We start from the raw sequence: 18,853 nt of genomic DNA, 5'->3' as shown, positions 1-18,853 counted from the left end.
AAACTATATATGTATGTTTAAAAAATGACTAGTAAATCTACCTTGTACCTTGAGAAAAAAAAAACAGAAACTTTGCAGCTCTTGATCAGCAGTGTCTTCCTGAAGACATTGATTCACCTCCCCAAAATCAACTAGGGGAAAAGTCAGCAGCTGCTCATCGGACCAAAAACAGTCACACCCAAACAACAACAACAACATCCCTGAAAGGCAAGCAAGACGCAGAGGCATTTTCAACAGTAACAGGCTGGGGGATGGGAAGGACGAATACAAAATGAGAGGGAACCCAGCCAGAGTTTTTTGGTTCTCAAAACACTCTGACAACGTTTAAATGTAACCACTGAATGTTTCAGTAATGTTTCAGTGGCAAGTTTTCTTAATGTTCCAAGAACATTCTTCTTAAACTTCAGGCACAATTTTCTACAAAAATCAATAAATGTTTTTTTTTGTTGTTGTTGTTGTTGTTGTTGTTTATATGGTTAATATATCACATTACATTACATTTTCATCTTATAAAAATGGTCTGTAATCTCAGTCCTCAATCATGTTCACTAAATGTTGCTTTGAAAATGTTCTCCCTGTGTTCTCATGTAAGATTGTGGGAGCATTTTACAAAATTGCATTCTATGATCTGTCACTTCTCAACAAAACCAAAACATCCTCAGAATGTTGCAGTTCAAACGCTATGTCTTCATTTAACCTTACAAGAACTTTATTTGAAATAAAAAAAAAAACATCCTTAAAATGCTCTAAATAAGTAGTAAATAAATAATATTTCCAGATATAGATATGTTTGTTTCCAGATGTTGGGTTGGGTGTAGTGTGATGTTGTCGTGTGATGTGTTAAAGTTGGGGCATGTGGTCATGGACATGGCTTTGGTTTTGTGGTGAGTTCTGTTTAGAATTTAAATGAGTTAAAAAAATAAATCAAAGTTTCATTAATGGCCACAGTAAGGGGGAAAAAAATCAGTATATTGTTATACATGGACTGTGTTTTGGAGCATGAAATCCAATCCCCCAAAACTACTGGAAATGTCAACAATGGATGATCGTGCTAAGCCTTAAAGTGAGCCTTGTGTCAATCGTGATTACCAACACACGCTATGACAATGAGCCTAATAGACAATGGGGAGGAACAGAAGATCAGACATGACAACATGAAGTCATTAAAAAAAGGGAAAGACGACAGCAGGTCTACATAATCTTATAGAACGGTCGCACTCCTCCTCAGGGATGGACCCCTCGCTTCAACTCTTCCTCCTTTCATCTGTCTCTCTGAGCCGCGTGAGGATCCCAGAATACACATGGTGGGTGCTAAAATAGGCTTTGGGCTGGGTGATAAATTAGCCAGGGCGTATTTGGGGAGCAGGGGAGCGAAAGAGAGAGAGAAAGATTAGAGAGACAGAGACAGAGAGAGCGATGGTGAGAGAGAGAGTGAGAGACAGAAAATAGCTCCTAATGTTTAATCACAGCTAGATCTAATACAGAGCATGGCCCACAGACAAACCCAGTGACCCTTTCTTACATTTGTTCATCCATCATAACTGAGCTCTCACTGTGTTTATGTGTGTCCATATGATTGGATTATCAACACGTGAGAAAAGACTCCTCAGGGTGAGAGACAGAGCTGTTGTTAACAGATTGGGAACAATCAGGACACAAGGACACACACACACATAAACAAACACACATACACAGAATCTCAGGTTCTTCAGGTGAGGTTAATTTGCAGATGCTGCTTTTCTCATTTTAATGTCATCATATTGATGGATTCTGAACTGTTTGTCAGACAAAACAAGCAATATGAAGATGTCACCTTCGACTAGGGCAACTTCCCATGGGCATTTTCACTATTATTTGGCATTTTGATTGTTACAACCCTAGCTCAGGGGAAGCAACATAGAGGAGTTAGAGGCATCAGATTAGTCACAATAATTTTAATTTTACAAGTTAACTAGGTCTAAAATCAAAGGGAATGGTGGCTGAAGCCATTGTGTCTCTGATCCTGGCTGCAAGCTCTTGTAGACAACCCTCAGGTGCAGGTGATCAGAGGCTGATGACTGTATGGAGGTCAGGCAGTGCCACACAGAAACACACTTGGAGGTATGGAGGTCAGAGAATGCCTCAAAGAAAACAAAACTGGTAGTTCTGTACATAACATTGATATAGTGCAGACTGTACTTTACTATACTAGTCTATACTACTCCATATCATTCTATACTATCCCATTCCATAATATACTATATAAATAATCCTATACTATTCCATAATATAATATACAATTCTTTACTGTTATACCATATTATACTACATACATCTATAGTATCCCGTACCATACCATATTATACCATATGTATTATTCCATACAATGATATTCTATACAATTCCATACTCCACTATCCCATTCTATACTATTCCATACAGTTCTAAACTATTCCCTACCATACTTAACCGTTCTGTACTACTCCATACCATATCATAAGATACCATATAATTCTACACTGTTCCATATAATACTATACTATGCAAATCTATACTATTCTGTACCATACCATATCATACCAATCTGCACTATTCCATACTATTCAGTGCTATACTAATCCATACTATTCTATTCCATAATATGCAATTCTTTACTACTCCATACCATATCACACTACATGTCTATAGTATTCCGTACCATACCATATTATACCATATCTATCATAGTATCTGTACTATTCCATACAATTCTATTCTATACAATTCCATACCACACTATACCATTGTATACTATTCCATATAATTCTACACTGTTCCATATGATACTCTGCTATACAATTCTATACTATTCCAAACCATACTATATTATACTAATATGTACTATTCCTTACCATTCAATTCTATTCTATTCTATGCTATTTCATTCCATAAAATAATATACAATTCTTTCCTATTCCATTGCATATTATACAACGTACCTCTATAGTATTCTGTACCATACTATATTATACCAATGTTTACTATTCCATTTCTATACAATTACATAACACTCGATACCATACTATAACATACAATTCTACACTGCTCCATACTATACTATACAATTCTAGCGGGCTGATGTTGACCCCAATCCCTCCATCTTTTAATGTAATGTTTTCTGCAAAATTTCCCTCTTTTACGGACTTGCTATGTACAGTGCTACTGGTTTTTTACTAAACTGATCAAAATCAATGTGTAACATGATTGATTTAGACAGATACACCGTGTAAGCATGAAACCCACCACAAAAAAAATATGTTTTGGCATGAGGATCCTTAGTAAGACTGTTTGAAGATATAGCTGCAGGAAATTATTTTCATTAATGATTCATCTACTGTGATTTTTACGAATTGGATACATTGTTTGGCCTATGAAATATCAATACTGAATACTGACCACAGAGCCTTGTATAACTTCTCATGATAAAATTAACCAGATAAAGGAGCAAATCTGTTTATTGATAAGCTGAAAAAATGATTTATTTTCTTATTGCTTCAAAAATAACTTGTTGCTGATCATTTTTTAATTAACTGATGGAACATTTTATTGCCAAAATCTTACATGACCCTCATTTAATTGCTCGTTGTTTCAGCTGATACTGAATTTTAGTGGTGCATATTTTCAGACACTAATTAATCAAATAACCAGAAACTATCTGACACACACTAGATGCTGTGGGCAGTTGGTGATCCAGTCTTGACTGAGGTATATAAATTATTATAATGTCATAAGTGTAAAAACAAAAAAAAGATAAAAACATCATCGTATAGTATGTCATTCAAAAAAATCACAAAAATGTCATAGTTTAGTTAGTCATAAAAAATGATAAAAACATTATAATATAGTATGTGGTCGGGAAACTGATAAAAATGTCATAGTATAGTTTTGAAAAAAAAGAAAAATGTCATAAAAAATGTCAATAAAAATAGATTACATAAGTGTGTTCTAATGCAGTCTGAAAGCACACTGAGAATTGGCTGTGGCTTGATGAGCCAAGTGGCCACTTAATAACCAGAATTTTTTTATGTTTTCTACGTGCATGCCTGCGCACTCACATTAACTTGCTCTCTCTATCTCATGCAACATTAATGTACAAACACATTTCTAAACTTAGTGTGACATCATTCTCACTGCGGTTATGAAATAATTACCTTATTCTGTGATTTGAAATGCACGAGGCACCACATCACAGCGTCCCTATACTCCCTGCAGACTAGTAGAGCAGCATCGCCACATGATCCCACACTTGCTCTCCAGCATGTAATCCACAGTCTTCCCCCCACAGTTCAAAGTGCCATGCAGTCTGTTACATACAAGATCCACTCTGCAGTGGATTCATTATTCATCATTCATTATTCATTCAATTAAACAGAGTCAGTGTCAGGGACTTCCACAGAATCAACAAGAACCTCATAATAATCTCATTAGAAGCCTGTGAGAACATGTGTTTGTATACGTGTGTGGAAAGTGCTCATATTTTTGGCTCAATTTACCTAAAAATATCTGTGAAAATAGCTCTGTTAGATCTAAAGGACATACGTGACAATGTGTGTACATTATGATGAAAAAGCACAACACATCTTGCTAATTAGCTTGCATCTGGTAATTCTCTGTGTGTAACAGAGGAATGCTAATAATGCTAAAAAGCCGTTTTTGGGTGAGCTAAACTCAATCAGCATCATGTTCAAATTAAGACAGCATAGTGTGGCACAGATAATATTTATTCTCTATTTATACAAATGAATTAAAAGTGTGTAAAACATGCCATACAGGATAAACTTTTTAAAGCACTGTTGACTGACATTTCGGGGTGATTTCAACATTTTGTTCAGATAAAAGTGCAGCGAGTAACTAGCAGAACTTCCATGGATTACCAGAGTGAGTCAGTGAAATAATGACAGTTAACCTCAAAGTTTATAATAAACAGTTGATAAAATTTCAAAAAAAAACATTCATTAGGTTGAATGAAAAAAAGGATAATTTTGGAACATTGGTTGTTAAGTCTGGGCCAGAGAAAGAGTTAATTTGGAGCCCTGCCATGGTGGCAATTTCTTGTTTCAATGACAGTAATCAAGAACAATCTACATCTGTCAGAGTGTTCTAAGTGAATGTGTGTGAGTGTTCAGGGGCCTCCTGCAGAGATTATGTCTGCTATTCAATGACAAAAGCATGAACCTGTCACCCACACCTTCATACAATGGCAGAATGTAAGCTTTGAGTGACTCACACCTGCAGTTCATTGGTCAGCTGACGTTACAATGCCAGAACAGGAAAAAAGGGAAAGCGCTGACACCTCAGTCAACCCACAGAGACACCTCACAGCCTCTCTGGGCCCAACAGACCCCCATCTGACAAGGTGAGATCTGAGGAACACAACCACATTGATGCAATGGTTGATGTTACTGCAACTACTGGTGCTGTACAGCAGTAACTTTGAATAGTAGGGCTGCCTGATTCTAGTCAAAACCAGAAAACTGTGCAAGTAATGTGAGTATCACCAGCTATAAAGGCCACTCTATGCAAGTTTGCATTAACCCTCAAATTGTGCAAATTGAAACTGCGAATATGAAATACACCTAATGGAAACATGTCAGTTTCGAAAAAAATAACAATCTCTCACAAAAGAAGTTTTTTGCACTCGCATGAGGTGGTATTTCAGGCGAATCGAAAAAGCCATATTTCGCAAAACTGGAAACACTTTGGTCATATGATGTACAACAAAGAGTCACATGACATTCTAAGGCATGATGCAGCAGGTGCTACAGGAGGTCTTATCGCTCCACATAACTCTTCAAAAGTTAAGCAGATCATCCAGGAGTTTTGAATTCACAATTCCTCCGAGAAATCGTGGATTTTTTGCACTTAACAGTATGAATGTAACAATTCACTTTCCACAGTGTATTTCGGACTTATTGTAGGAGCTAAGCTGGAAAATACAAGATTAAACAAAAATACACAATATTGCCAAAATTTTTGCCATATGCATGAACACAGCCAAAATGATTTAAAAAAAATGAAGAATGAAAAATGCACCAAACTGTCGCTAGGGGTTAATAGGTATGATATAAAGTAAACCCTGACTAGGAAGAATATGCAGTTAATACTGACCCTCTCTCAATGCACTCTGCTGGCCACCGCCATGGCACTTCTCACATTAAACCCAATGTTGGAGCATTACCACGAATGTTCTACGGTTTCCAACATATTCAGATCATATGAATACTTACAACCGATATATCAGATGAACCTGTATACCATCCAGCACTACGCTTAAACTTACCATCCAGACTGAATAGTGGAACTCCAGACTTGTATGACTATAGCTGCATATATTTGCATGTGGTCCTTGCATTGAATGTGGTTACAGTATTGACACAACTGGACTAAAAAACAGAGATTTATGATCCCTATTCATCATTCAGTCTGAGAAGAGGACAATATGACACCCGGCAAACCAGCCCAGAGAGAAGACGGGGCCCCATCAGGTGCTCAGCTTGTTACAGTAACACAAAGCCATCTATCAAAACCTGGACTTGCTGTCACAAAGCCTGCAAAAAGCAGCTCCTGTAATGAAGTGCTACATGACCATCAGATCAAGAAGAATGTATTACAGAGAACAGGCAGGGTGAGAAAACAGAGAGGAGAAGCATGAAGCAGCAGTAATAAAAAACAAATGAGAGAAAGAGAGAGAGAAAAATCTATATATTGTAGTCCCTGATGAACACCAGCTTGCCATTTGCACCTCTTGTTCTGACTGTTTCATTCATCACACACTTATACACACACGCTTCCTTTGTGTCATGTAGCCACTGCGCACTCTTCATTTTACAGCTGTTCAGTGCACAGTGGTATCTGTAAATTGAGGAGCATTAACACTGAGAAGGCCGTGTGTTTGTGTGAGTGGATAACCTTGACGTGCATCTATTATATTGTGCAGATGAAGGTCAGTTCATCAATGCTTAGCACAGTCACTTACAGCAAAGTGGAGAGGTTAATCTGCATACCTGATGCACCCCTGTTCATGCATTCACATATACACTTCACACAGATGCATTATTCTTCTCATTAAACACCACTGGCTTGATCTGATCTGACTCAAGTTTTTATAAAGTCCGTTGGAAAAATGTTAAAGCTGCATTGGTTAATATTTTGACAAAAAATCATTTGATGCTGGGTAATGTGAAAGGTGTTGTTCATTGAGAGAAAAATCAACAGAGAATTTGCTCCAAATCTGAGGTTCCCCTTAAGATCTACTGAGCATTTTAGAATCTTTTTTTTGTGTTTTGCTCTTTTTTTGACAACACTGTCCACAACCTAACTTCTGTAGTTTTCAGGGAAAAAAACATTTGATAAACCCACTGTATAGTACCTAAATTAGGGGTCAACCAATATTGGTCTTTTAGGGTGGATACAACAGCCAATATTTGGAACTGATATGCATTTACAATACAAATGAAAACATTTGTCAAATTTTAGAATTTGGAATTTAACACCTCCAACACAAAACTTTGTTTAATGCATTTAGCAAATGTTTCATCAAAACTGAAACTTTCAACATCATATACAGTAAGTTCCCTGCAACTTTTTTATGAAGTTCAGTGAAAATTTAAATTAAAAATTAATTAATTAAAATAGCTCTCTGAGGTTTTACGAAGCAAAGGTTCCTCCTGTGCCGGTACTTTCTTTGCATGTATTGCAGACTGCCTTCCCTGCTGTTAGTTGAGTTTGATACGCACACTTTTTCATTAATTAATTTTATCGGCGATCATTAAAATAAAATGCTGATACAGATAACCAGCAAAATGCCAAATATCGGCCCCAATGATCAGCCAGGCCGATAATCTGTCAACCCCTAACCTAAATAGCACCAAACAGCAGACAGACAAAGTTAGCAATTAGCTAGTGACCATAGTTGAGCATTAGTAGCCAAAGAGATAGATATTTTGTTGGAGGAGCCCAAAACAGAGCTAAAAGGAGAGTGACCTTCCTGACATTTCACCAGGGTGTAAAGTATATGACAGTTTTTGTGTAAAAACAAGGTGTCTGTTTTGTTAGTTTGGTCTGCTACCCCCAAATGGCCAAAAAATCTATGCAGATTTAACATTAGCTACAAAAAAATGATTGTTATGTCCTATTATTATGAGCCTGGCAATCAAACCTCTAAACTTTATAAGGAAAAATAGTGTATGTATGTATGTATGTATGTATGTATGTATGTATGTGTAAAAATTAGCAGAAACAATCTGGTAGGCTATAGTAAATAGCAGTACTTAATGTCTAGTCAGATTTGAAATCAGGTTTCATTCTTCTTCAGTAGTATGCTGGATAATATTTTTGTGTAGGCAAACCCAGAGACAAACATCGCCCTGGTTCCCTCAACAAAATTCCTATGAGATTTTTCCATTGGATATTGGATTGCGCCAAAAAATAAGCTCTGTGGCAAACAAAAGCTTTTGATACTTACACATTTTGTTTAGCAAGATCATTTTCACAAGATAACATCACTGTTCGGATTTTTGAGGCCGAAATGCAACTGCCAAAAGTAAAAAGCTACCCTTAAGCTATAAATGAACTACACTATGGTTGTACGATTTATCGTTGCCACCAAAACAAGCCAGTGAGGCTGTGTTTAGCTGTGTGGCAAACAAAAGTTTTTGATACTTAGACATTTGTTCAGCAAGATAAATTTCACAAATGAACAATACTTTCATGATTTTCGGAGTGTAAATGGAATCGCCAGAAGTTAATAGTACGTATAATAGTAACTTAATATTTTGAGTGGGGTATTTACTGATGTAGTTTATGCTGTAGAACAAAACTTGAAAGTCTCTTTTTTAGGCATCTAACCAAAAACCTTTTAAAAAAAAAACCAATCGAAATCAAGACAGGGGAACTTGGAAGGCTGAAATGCTAACTCATTTCCAGGTTTAAGGACTCATTCCTGCAAAACTCTTAAATACTTCAGATTGAATCTGATTTTTTTGCCAATTTTAGACTAATATGGGAACATCTGGCTTGTTTTGTTCAATGACTAGACAAGTCTACAGCCACGCTCGTAGCCCTGTGAGGCTACACTTTGCACAGTGGTGATTTGAGGTTAAGCATGCTAACATGCTCAGAATAACAATATCACCATGGTCCTATTGGTACAAGGGATAGCACAAAAACATTTTTTTCACTAAGCTGCATTAAGTTTGCTTGGGCAAACGCAGTAGGTAATTGTATTTGACTGGGAAACAATGACGCAGTTATGGGACGGTGAGGAAAAGCAGCAAATAAATAAGTCAACAAACAGGGGAACTGTGCTTGAGCAAATTCTGCAAACAGGCTTTTGAAGACTGATGATACAGAAGAGAGAGTGAGCAAGGGTAAAAAAAAAAAAGGGGGGGGAGAAAAGCAAACTGGAGGTGCTTCATAGCTGGGGTGCTACAAAGGGCACAAGGGTTACAGCTACAGGGAGGTATACCTAAATGATAGCTGAGTGCCACCAAAATGGAGGTAGAGAGGGACAAGATGAGAGCAGAGCGACCGCTAGATGGAGGGGATGATTGAGACAGAGTGGGACAGAGGAGGGAGAAATGGATAGAAAAAAGGAGAGAGGGGTTGTTTGTGTCTGTGTCAGAGCGGGGGAGTGTTGCTCTCTATTCATGCGGGCTGACCCAGATGCAGCTGAATTAGACACAGTCCTGAGTCTGGAGGTGTGTGTGCATCAGGGCGTGTATGTTTGTGGATGACAGTGTAGGTATGAGAGCTAAAGAGGAGGAAGAGAAAGAGTGACCGTGTCCAAAGCAGAGGTCTCTCTGGTTTTGGGGATCACAAACCCAAAAAGGTGCTACATATCAAGACTTTTACAAAATTAGCACACTGGTTTTAAGACTTTAATCAATACTTTTTGGTTCAAAGGCCTCCATAGCACAGCGTATCCAAAAATGCCAAAAATGGTGCTAAAAGCACAGTCAATTTTATGGTCTTCATTTCTAATCCTTTGCAAACACATTTTTTAATTTAAACCATAATGTCGCTGATTTTAGACTGTGCATACAGAGCAACATTAGCAATCATTAAGAATCATGTTAACTATTTAGTTATTGACTATTTATACATTTTAGTCTGTATTATTGGCATGTTGTTTTATTTTTAACATTTTTATCTGTTTTATACTTTGTGCTGTTATCATTTTATTTATCTTTTATCTACTATTTACACTATTTATAGTATTCTATTTATTCATTTACTTGTTACAATATGGGGGGGTCTGGTTTTATTGTATAGAGCAGAGTCCTCATGAAATTAGTTTTGTAGGCGAATACTTAAGAGGTTCTTTAAGCTTTTCCATTAATTTTTTGATCTTCTGTTCTTGTTGCCAGTGGGCTGATTCTGACATTTTCCACTAATGGAAAAGCGCAGTGTATTCTGGCCATAGATGGAGCAGCAGAACGCCAGACACAGCAAATGTGACACCCAACCATTGATTAAGATGGTTCTAAAAGTTTACCTCTTTCGCCTCTGCAGCAGCTGCTCCTCTTTTGCATTGTTCTAATCTGATTGGTTGTAATCACATCAACAGATCAATTATCCACCATGCAACTCAAACTCCACAAACTGCTGTTGAGGAAAAAAAAAAGATCTCATGAAGTTCATCGAATTCATAGACTGGTAGAAAGCTTTAAAACACAAAATGATATGAAGGACACACTCACAAGACGAAATAAAAACACAAAGCTTTACTGTTTGAGAAGTTAGGCTTCTTTTTGCTAAAGACTGGGTTTGTAGAAAATACTTTTATTTTTCAAAATAAGTTATTAAAATATTGAAATAAAATATTTTGAAATATCAATACTAAAACTCAGTTACACAAACACACACACATATAAACTCATTCCCATTGAAACAGTGCTCACATGGGTCCCCTGAAATATGAAAGCCACAGTGGCTTGGAAAATAGCACTATGGGGCAGTGAATCTGATGACTTTACTCTATATCAGGCCCTAAATAAGACAAGAATTAGCTAGGTAACGCACCCTGTGGTCCCTATGCCAGCGACAGTACTTCCTCTACCCTGTGTCATGGCAGCAACAGAAAGTTTACTGATCAATTCATGCAGCTTTAATGACTCCACAAGCACAACCCAGCTAAGGATTGTCTATGGAAACACTCAGAAACAGGGAAATGCAACTTTAAACTTCTCTCAATTGCAATGACTGGTCAAAAATATACACATTTTAAAAGTTGCTGATTTCACTATGAACAAAGGCAGGAGAACTTATCAACCTACTTATCATTTCCTGTTAACGCAAATATTCACTCATGGGACCTTGCAGCCATGAGCTGTACCTATCATATGCATTTCATATACAGTCAAGATCCTTTTTGCTCTTATCAAAGGCCTCGGATATATTTGGATAAAAATGTTTGGATTCAGTCACTGATCAGCCATCTCATCTTGTACACAATGGAACAAAATGTTCCTTGTGTGTACCTCCTCAGTTTTGTCTCTATTCTTTTTAACTAGCTAATTAATGAAGCTGTCAATCACACCTTCAAAGGCACCGCCCAGGGAGGAGCAGCAGCCCATTAGTGGGAAATGTCAGAATCTGCCCACTGGCAACAAGAACAGAAGATCAAAAAATTAATGGAAAAGGTTAAAGAACCTCTTAAGTATTCGCCTACAAAACTAATTTGTTGAAGATATTGAGTATCCAGTGATATAGCAATAATTTATTTTCATTTGATGGTGCTTTTATTTTGTTTCTTTCCCTATGAAATACTCTCATATACTCATGTTCTTCATTCTGTGGTCACTGTAAAAATACTTCAGACCCTGACAGAGTTTTGTATGGAGGATATTTTTGCTCATAATTCAAATTAAAATGCCAAATGCAAAGTGCAAATGCAATAAGTATTTTTGTTTTTGTTTAAGCTTTTCCATTTCCCATTTTAAGCTTCATATTTGATGTTTCTCTTTTGTTTCCAGGCCATTTTCAGTTTCATCTTTACAATTTCAGATTTCAGTTTGAGCATTTCCATTGAAGCTTTTGCATCTTAAATTTCACTTTTGTATTGTCACTTTACATTTTCAAATTATCATTTCACATTTTAAATTTGCTTTTTCAATTCCCTTAATTCTTTTTTAAGTTTAATTATAGTCTTATTATCCCTAATAGTGTAGTAAAACAATAATCTTTTTAATTGTATAAGCCTTCATTTTCTATTTGGACTTTTAATTTGAATTCTGACTAAAAATAGTTTTGCAGGGACTACGCAGAATTTGAACAGGGCTTATATGATATTTTGTCACACTTCATGAAGAATTGCTAATATATTTCTATGGGATTAAATATCTTCTAATGTAGAATTCATTTCACCACCAAGGAGGTTATGTTTTGGTTTGTTTGGGGTTTTTTTGTCAGTGGGATTACAGAAAAAACACTTTCTCAATTTTCTGAAAATTTGGGGGAAGGGCACTCTGAATTGCCCAGTTGTATGAAATGTGCTATGCAAATATAAAGCTGTCTTGCTATGCCTAGCTTGCAGTGTTGGTGTATTATTGAGACAATGCTACCCAGCATGGAGCATTTGGCAGCTCTGTTCATGGTGATACAAATTGAGAGCCTTTACAAAAAAGAGACCTGCAAGTGAATGTTCCTCTACAATTGCAGATATGTGGGATAAAGCCCTGGCATTTTTAAACAAACAGTGTTTCTGAAAGAATGTGTTTTGGTTATCATTTTATAAAAATCCTATTTTTCCATTTTTTTTTCTCTAGCTTGCTTTTTTTTGGACTTTTCCCTGGAAGCATTTACTCAAGAGACATCCTGAAGATGTTTTTGTTTTTTTCCCTCTATTTCAGGCAAGTTATGCTGATGCAACTCATGAAAAGCTTTGCTCAAAACACTAAATGCCTCAAAGGTGAATCCATTATTAGTTTGTAAGAAAAGGCCTTTGTGCAGTTAATATTTCGAGAGAGAAAGTCTGACATTGACAGTGATCAGATAACTTGATCTCTCTCCATCCCGCCACCTCTGCCGCCCCTCGCTCCCTGACTCATTACTACCTTTACTCCCATCCTCACTTCATCCACCTCAACACGGACAAGCTCCCCGCCTCATCTTTCCTCTTCTTCCGCCTGCCTCCCCTTCTCATCCTCTCCATCTCACTTTTACCCCACTTCCCTCCGTCCGGTCTACTCCATCAGCATCCCCCTCCTCTGCCTCTTTCCATCACTGCCACCGCTGTCCTTGCTTGCTCCCACTTTTCCTCTTCACATCACCCCCCTCCTTCCACCTCCTTTTCCTCCACTCTTGTCTCTTTTCCTTTTTGTCTAATTTGGCTCGCTGAGTCCCGAGGCTTTGTCAGCGCAAAGTGCTCCGTCTGTGCTTCTCCCCTCCCGTCCTCTGCTAGCGTGCGAAGAGTAGGGGACCCACCTACAAGAGCTTTATATTATGTAATGAGATCATCTGCAGACTAATACTGTATAGCAGATATACCAAGCAGCCATTAGTCTTCTCTATAGCATGACCATTTGTCTGGCTGGTGCGCACATCTTTTAGGCTAGTCACAGATGGAGGATGGAGGGACTTTGGCTCAAGCAGCAAAGCTCAATGGTATTAAAACTACCAGATGACAGTAACAGCAACATGTGTTTGCTCATATGGGTAATCCCCCGTCCTATAGTGCTTTTGTCCTCAGTCTGGCTTTTACCTTGTGTTCTCAGGAGGTGAGATGCGGATGGATGCGCTTAGAGGGATAGCGGTGGGAAAAAAAGGACAGATGGAGGACAAGGAGATATAACAAGAGGTGTGTGTGTCCACGTGTCAGTCCGCAGGGCGATGCAGGCGAGCAAAGATGAGGGAATACACACACCTTAACACGTGTGTGTGGAAGACCTTGAAAGCTTCAGCCCGGCCCGAGGGCAATTATTACCGACATGAGAAGAGGGCCCTGTCCCCCATGTGGGAATTCGTGTGAATACGCTGTCAGTTAGCACCAAATCACAACACATTTCTCAATAAGGAGAGGTCACCATTGATGGCATCGTAGAGTTTGGTGCTGAAATTATGAATCAGTTATAGAGCTAAGGGGTTAGACCTGGTCAGCTTTTACTCACATGGTTGTTAATGTTTTTTTAATTATCATCATGACAAAAGTCACACATTCTCTGAATCCAATATCAGCAATGTGAGGATTTACTGCTTTTCTTTGTTCTTATATTACTGTAACTTTAGGTTTTTTACTTGGAAAAACAAGCAATCCCAAAAACAAAGTAAACCTACATTTAAAGCTCATTTGGAAATGAGACTGAATGCTTTCAATGACAAGAAAGTGCACATTTACCTTGAAAACGGACGTGTATTTTGAGAAGACACGATGCATGTCATGAGCTTAACTTGACATGCCGTCCCTGAGCATCCAAAATTGACGATGGAGGGGTACCAAGAGCATCAAGGTTTGACGTGTACAGCCGCTAACCCATCACCTGTATTTGCCAAGTTGGGAGTGTTACATACAGAAAGCTAACTAAATTGAATCTGATGAGAAAACCGTGAGTTCAGTTAATTTAGTCTGCAAAATATCATAAAATTGTAAAAAAAAAAAAAAAAAAAGACCATCATAATTAATTTTTCAGAGTCCAAAGTGGCATCTTATAATAAAAATAACAACAAACCCTTAGTTTCAGGAGACATAACTACAGGTCCATTGACAATAGATTAAATAATTGCCAATATCATTAGCCATCATGTTGCAATCATAAATTCTTGCCCCCCAGTGCCTCATTTATCTGAGGAAACATAACTCATGCATGATGCTACTATCCAACACTATCGCACAAAAAGAGGCATGTTTCCAACAATGTGAAGAGTTACTAACTGGCAGAACCTTTTTAATCAACCTTCACAATAATGGTTGTTGTTAACTGTGTGTCATTTGTTTGATTTAAAATTGTGTAAATACACAAAATTCAAAGCTCAAACCCAAATTCAAAAATAGTTGTAATTGTTGTGCAATCAACTCATTGCTTAATTAATAATTATTCTCGTACTGCACTGTTCTTGTATTTCATAGAAGCTGCCTTGGGTGTGTGTATATGTTTAGTTTTTCATTGGTCATGTTGAGCTGAAATAAAGACAACAGATGCACATTACGAAGCTTGAGTGCTGAGCTGAGAACATACAATCAACTGTATTAAAACATTTAAAATCAGGTGCCAAGACCAGAAAAACGTGCCACTCATGATCATTTTTTGCATTGGAGACATCTGGCATTCTCTGTAGCCCCCCAAAACAGAAGCTTCAGCACACTATCAGAGAAAAGCCAGGGAGTCGGCCAGTTGCTAATAAAAATGAACAATAAGCACTTAATGTTGAAAGGCATACCATATGTTATATCCCTCTGGCCGAGTTCATTTTAGGATAACCAAACTCAAACATCTTGAGATAATCAATAAGGGGAAGAGTTTGGAATGGTGGACGAGGAGATGCTGGTCCCCCGGTGTGTTCTTTACACAGCTGCAGCAGTTGTTTTGTTTACATCCTGATGACATCACATGGCTGTGTGGTTCAGGGTGTCTATGGCTATTAGAAATTCACTGCTTTTCTAATACTTTCAAGGTCATCTAAACAAATTTTCATGATTTTCTCACTTAAGCATTGCATATAAAAAATAACAAGAAATTGGTTAAAATGGATAACTGAAATAATAATAAATGGAAAGATCTTGTGAATCAAATATATGAAATGAAGAAGACTACTATGAGAATTAGAAACCAAATACATATATTTAATGATAGATGGGAGAAATGCATTAAATATGTAACACAAAGAATGTCTTTTATTCTATTTTTCTCCTCTATTTGTCTCACTGCTAACTATTACTCTATTTATCAACCTATGACTGTTGAATGATTTGTGAACTGTGAATGATTTATGAGCTCTCCTGAGTGGTTTATTATTATGCATATCCATTCATTTATTTTCTTTGTCTTATATATGTGTTAACCATTTTTGTATATTTGGTTTGTTTATTCAACTTAAAAAATGTTCATAAAAAAACTTAAAAAACATTGCAGATAAATATAAAGGTAAGAAGAATATGGTCTGCAGCAGAGGTAGGTTTTATGCAGGAATAAGACCACTGGAGTGAGGAAAGTTACTCACATTTTGCAAACAGGTAAGTGGAAGTATAAAGTAAAGACAGTTTTAGGTTCAATGTAAAGTAACATAACACAAATTTGTAACATCAGACATGGGCTTCCATGCAGAAGAGCTCGACTTATTTTGACAAAAACCAATTCAAAAATAGATGAATTAAATTTTGGCAAGCTTTTGTATTTGAGTGTAATCAGTGAATTTCCAGCTCAGCTCATACAATAAGTCTAAAATACACTGTGGAAATGAAATTGTTACATTCAGACTGTTAAGTGCAAAAAATGCTCCATTGAAACCCATTCAAACTGACATGTTGATCTCACAACCATCAAAACATAAAAACATGCATTGTATTATTTCTGGGTGTCATTCTGAGCTTTTGCCTTGGAATTTGTCAATTTTTCTATTTTTCACCTGATATTGTCATTTTTACCATATTTGACATATGGAGAAAATACACGCTATTTCCACTAAGTGTACTGTCACAATCAATGTTGCTGTTAATCACTGACATATCCCAGGCTGTCATCTTCAAAAAAAGAAATAATACGTTGCTTATAGTAAACTGAAAATAATTAATTTTGGGGAGTTCTTTTTTCATCTAAAAACATAGTGGCATCATGTCAAAAATCTGGCATTTAAAGGATATAAATTAGTGAAATTTTGATATTTATGATTAGGACTAATGCTATTTTAAATATTAACTCAATGAAAGTAGAAAATAATAGTAATGTATAATATTTTTTAAAGCTTGATTTTTGAAAAGCGCATTTTGTGTGCAGAGTGATAGAAGTGTGTGTTATATAAAAGTGGGCCCTGAGATTTAATGACTGTTAAGGCCTGATATTTACAAAATTCAAGACATTTTAAGAATTTTTAAAAGACCTATAAACATGCTGTGTTTTGGGCAGGGAGCGGGGAATACTCGATAACATTAACTGGGCTGCTGACTTGACCATTAACAAGACCTACTTGGCAAAACACACCAAAACATTGGCTGAGCTCAGAGGTGCTAATCATACAAAGCTGTTCCAAACTCTGGAGCTTGTGTACACTATTTAAACGTTACAACTGACACCACTGATTACATGAATACTGATGATCCAGTCAATATGAAAATCCCTGCTCACGGCCATAAACTTGAACAGTTAAAATTAGATTTCCAGTAAAAAAGAAAAAAATTCTGCCTTTAAGCTTGTCATTGAGACAATGTCACCTGAATAAACTACCAGGTATCTACACCAAATTCCAACCTCACATCAAGCTCATCAGTTGTCTTCTCTATTGCCGAAAACAGTCTAAAAAGTGGATTTTCTCTGTGAAGTAATTCAACAGAGCAGCACAGTCACTGCTATCATTTCCAGGGGATTATTAGTTACAGATGTTGAACTACAGGAAGGCATGTTGTTGTTTCCATCTTTACAGTGATTGTAAATGTGCGTGCCAGTACATGAAAAACTGTATACTAGCAAAAATTCAATCTTGGGATCTATAATGTGTTATATCTTTGACAGCCTGATCAGTGATGAGTTCTTTCAGTAACTATTGGAACTCAGTTGCATTTTTATGTCTTTTTTATTGCTTGTAGACTGTGTTTTTTAGTCTATATTGGTTTTTCAGCACATGGACTAATACTTTAAATACCATATGTTACTGTATTTAATTTCCAATTTCAATTGCATTTCATGTCTTTTTTTATTGCTTGTAGATTGTGTTTTTTATTCTGTATTGGTTTTTCTGCACTAGGACTACTTTTTTAAATACCATATTTTAGCCTACAGCACAATTTCAGCAGACACATTTTTTGTATATATTCCTGTCTAACATTCACCACAGTATAGTCTTTGGGATTATCTTGTTATTTTAGTTATTTAAAATGCAACAAAAAAACACACAGAACTGTTAAGACACATAAATAGCCTACCCATGATAGCATGACAACACAGTATGTTTCTCTAACCGTCGTTTTGCCTCCAAACTGCCTGTTGTTCCTGCTTACCACAAACTCCACATGAACCTTGTCTTCTTCACAAATTCAACATGTATTCATGTGTGTGTGCTGACAGTAAAAAACACTGAGACGTTCACACAGCCCCTCACCTGCTTTCTGAGCTGCCGACTTGAGCCCCACGACGAGCCCCAGCAGTACCCCCGCGAAGCACATCTGGATGGCGAACAACTCCTTTCGCTTTCTCCGCTTAGCTTTGCTCCTCCGTCGGTTCAGCAGCATCACTCCTCCTCCGGCGGCCGTCTCCGGCATCCCTTCAACCACCACGCGGGCCATGGCGCTCTTCTCTCGGCGAGCGTTCCGGCGGAACCCCCGGTGGTGGTGCAAAGGTACGAGAAACTGAGGCGAACAGGAAGAGACAGAGAGATGTGCTGTGTGGGCACTCAACTTACTCGACGGGAGAAGATATGACTGGCTCGTCGGTGGGCTTGTAAAGTTAGCCGGAGGATGAAAGCTATACCTTCCGGTCTCAAATTTCAAAATAAAAAAACCCTGACTTGTAAAATATAATAATTTTTACACATTTAAATTCTCAAACTTGAAGATGCACTAAATATTTTAGAAATGTTACAGGCAAAAGCCCGTCTAAAAAAAACATAGTGAGCTCATAAAACAGTATCCTACTACTAATGAGGGCTAAAATTATAAAAATTAGGGACAGTTGGTTATTTATGAGAGGGG

The 18,853-nt window shown here is 37.2% G+C and overlaps 1 protein-coding gene across 1 annotated transcript in view; it reads right to left on the bottom strand.

The window, feature by feature from the left end:
• slc24a3 (solute carrier family 24 member 3) overlaps positions 1 to 18,592 on the bottom strand; it is a 111,968-nt gene extending 93,376 nt beyond the window's left edge. The window contains exon 1 of the mRNA XM_042502174.2: positions 18,265 to 18,592. Coding sequence (XP_042358108.2) covers positions 18,265 to 18,448 — 184 coding nt within the window. The 5' untranslated portion in view covers positions 18,449 to 18,592. The remainder of the gene's footprint in view (positions 1 to 18,264) is intronic.
• Positions 18,593 to 18,853: the final 261 nt, after the last annotated feature.

This window comes from Plectropomus leopardus, chromosome 13 (genome assembly GCF_026936395.1).
Source record: "Plectropomus leopardus strain MGB_pleo_1.0 chromosome 13, ASM2693639v1, whole genome shotgun sequence".
In the NCBI taxonomy this organism is placed as follows: domain Eukaryota; kingdom Metazoa; phylum Chordata; class Actinopteri; order Perciformes; family Serranidae; genus Plectropomus; species Plectropomus leopardus.
This window is presented reverse-complemented; position numbering and strand designations above follow the sequence as displayed.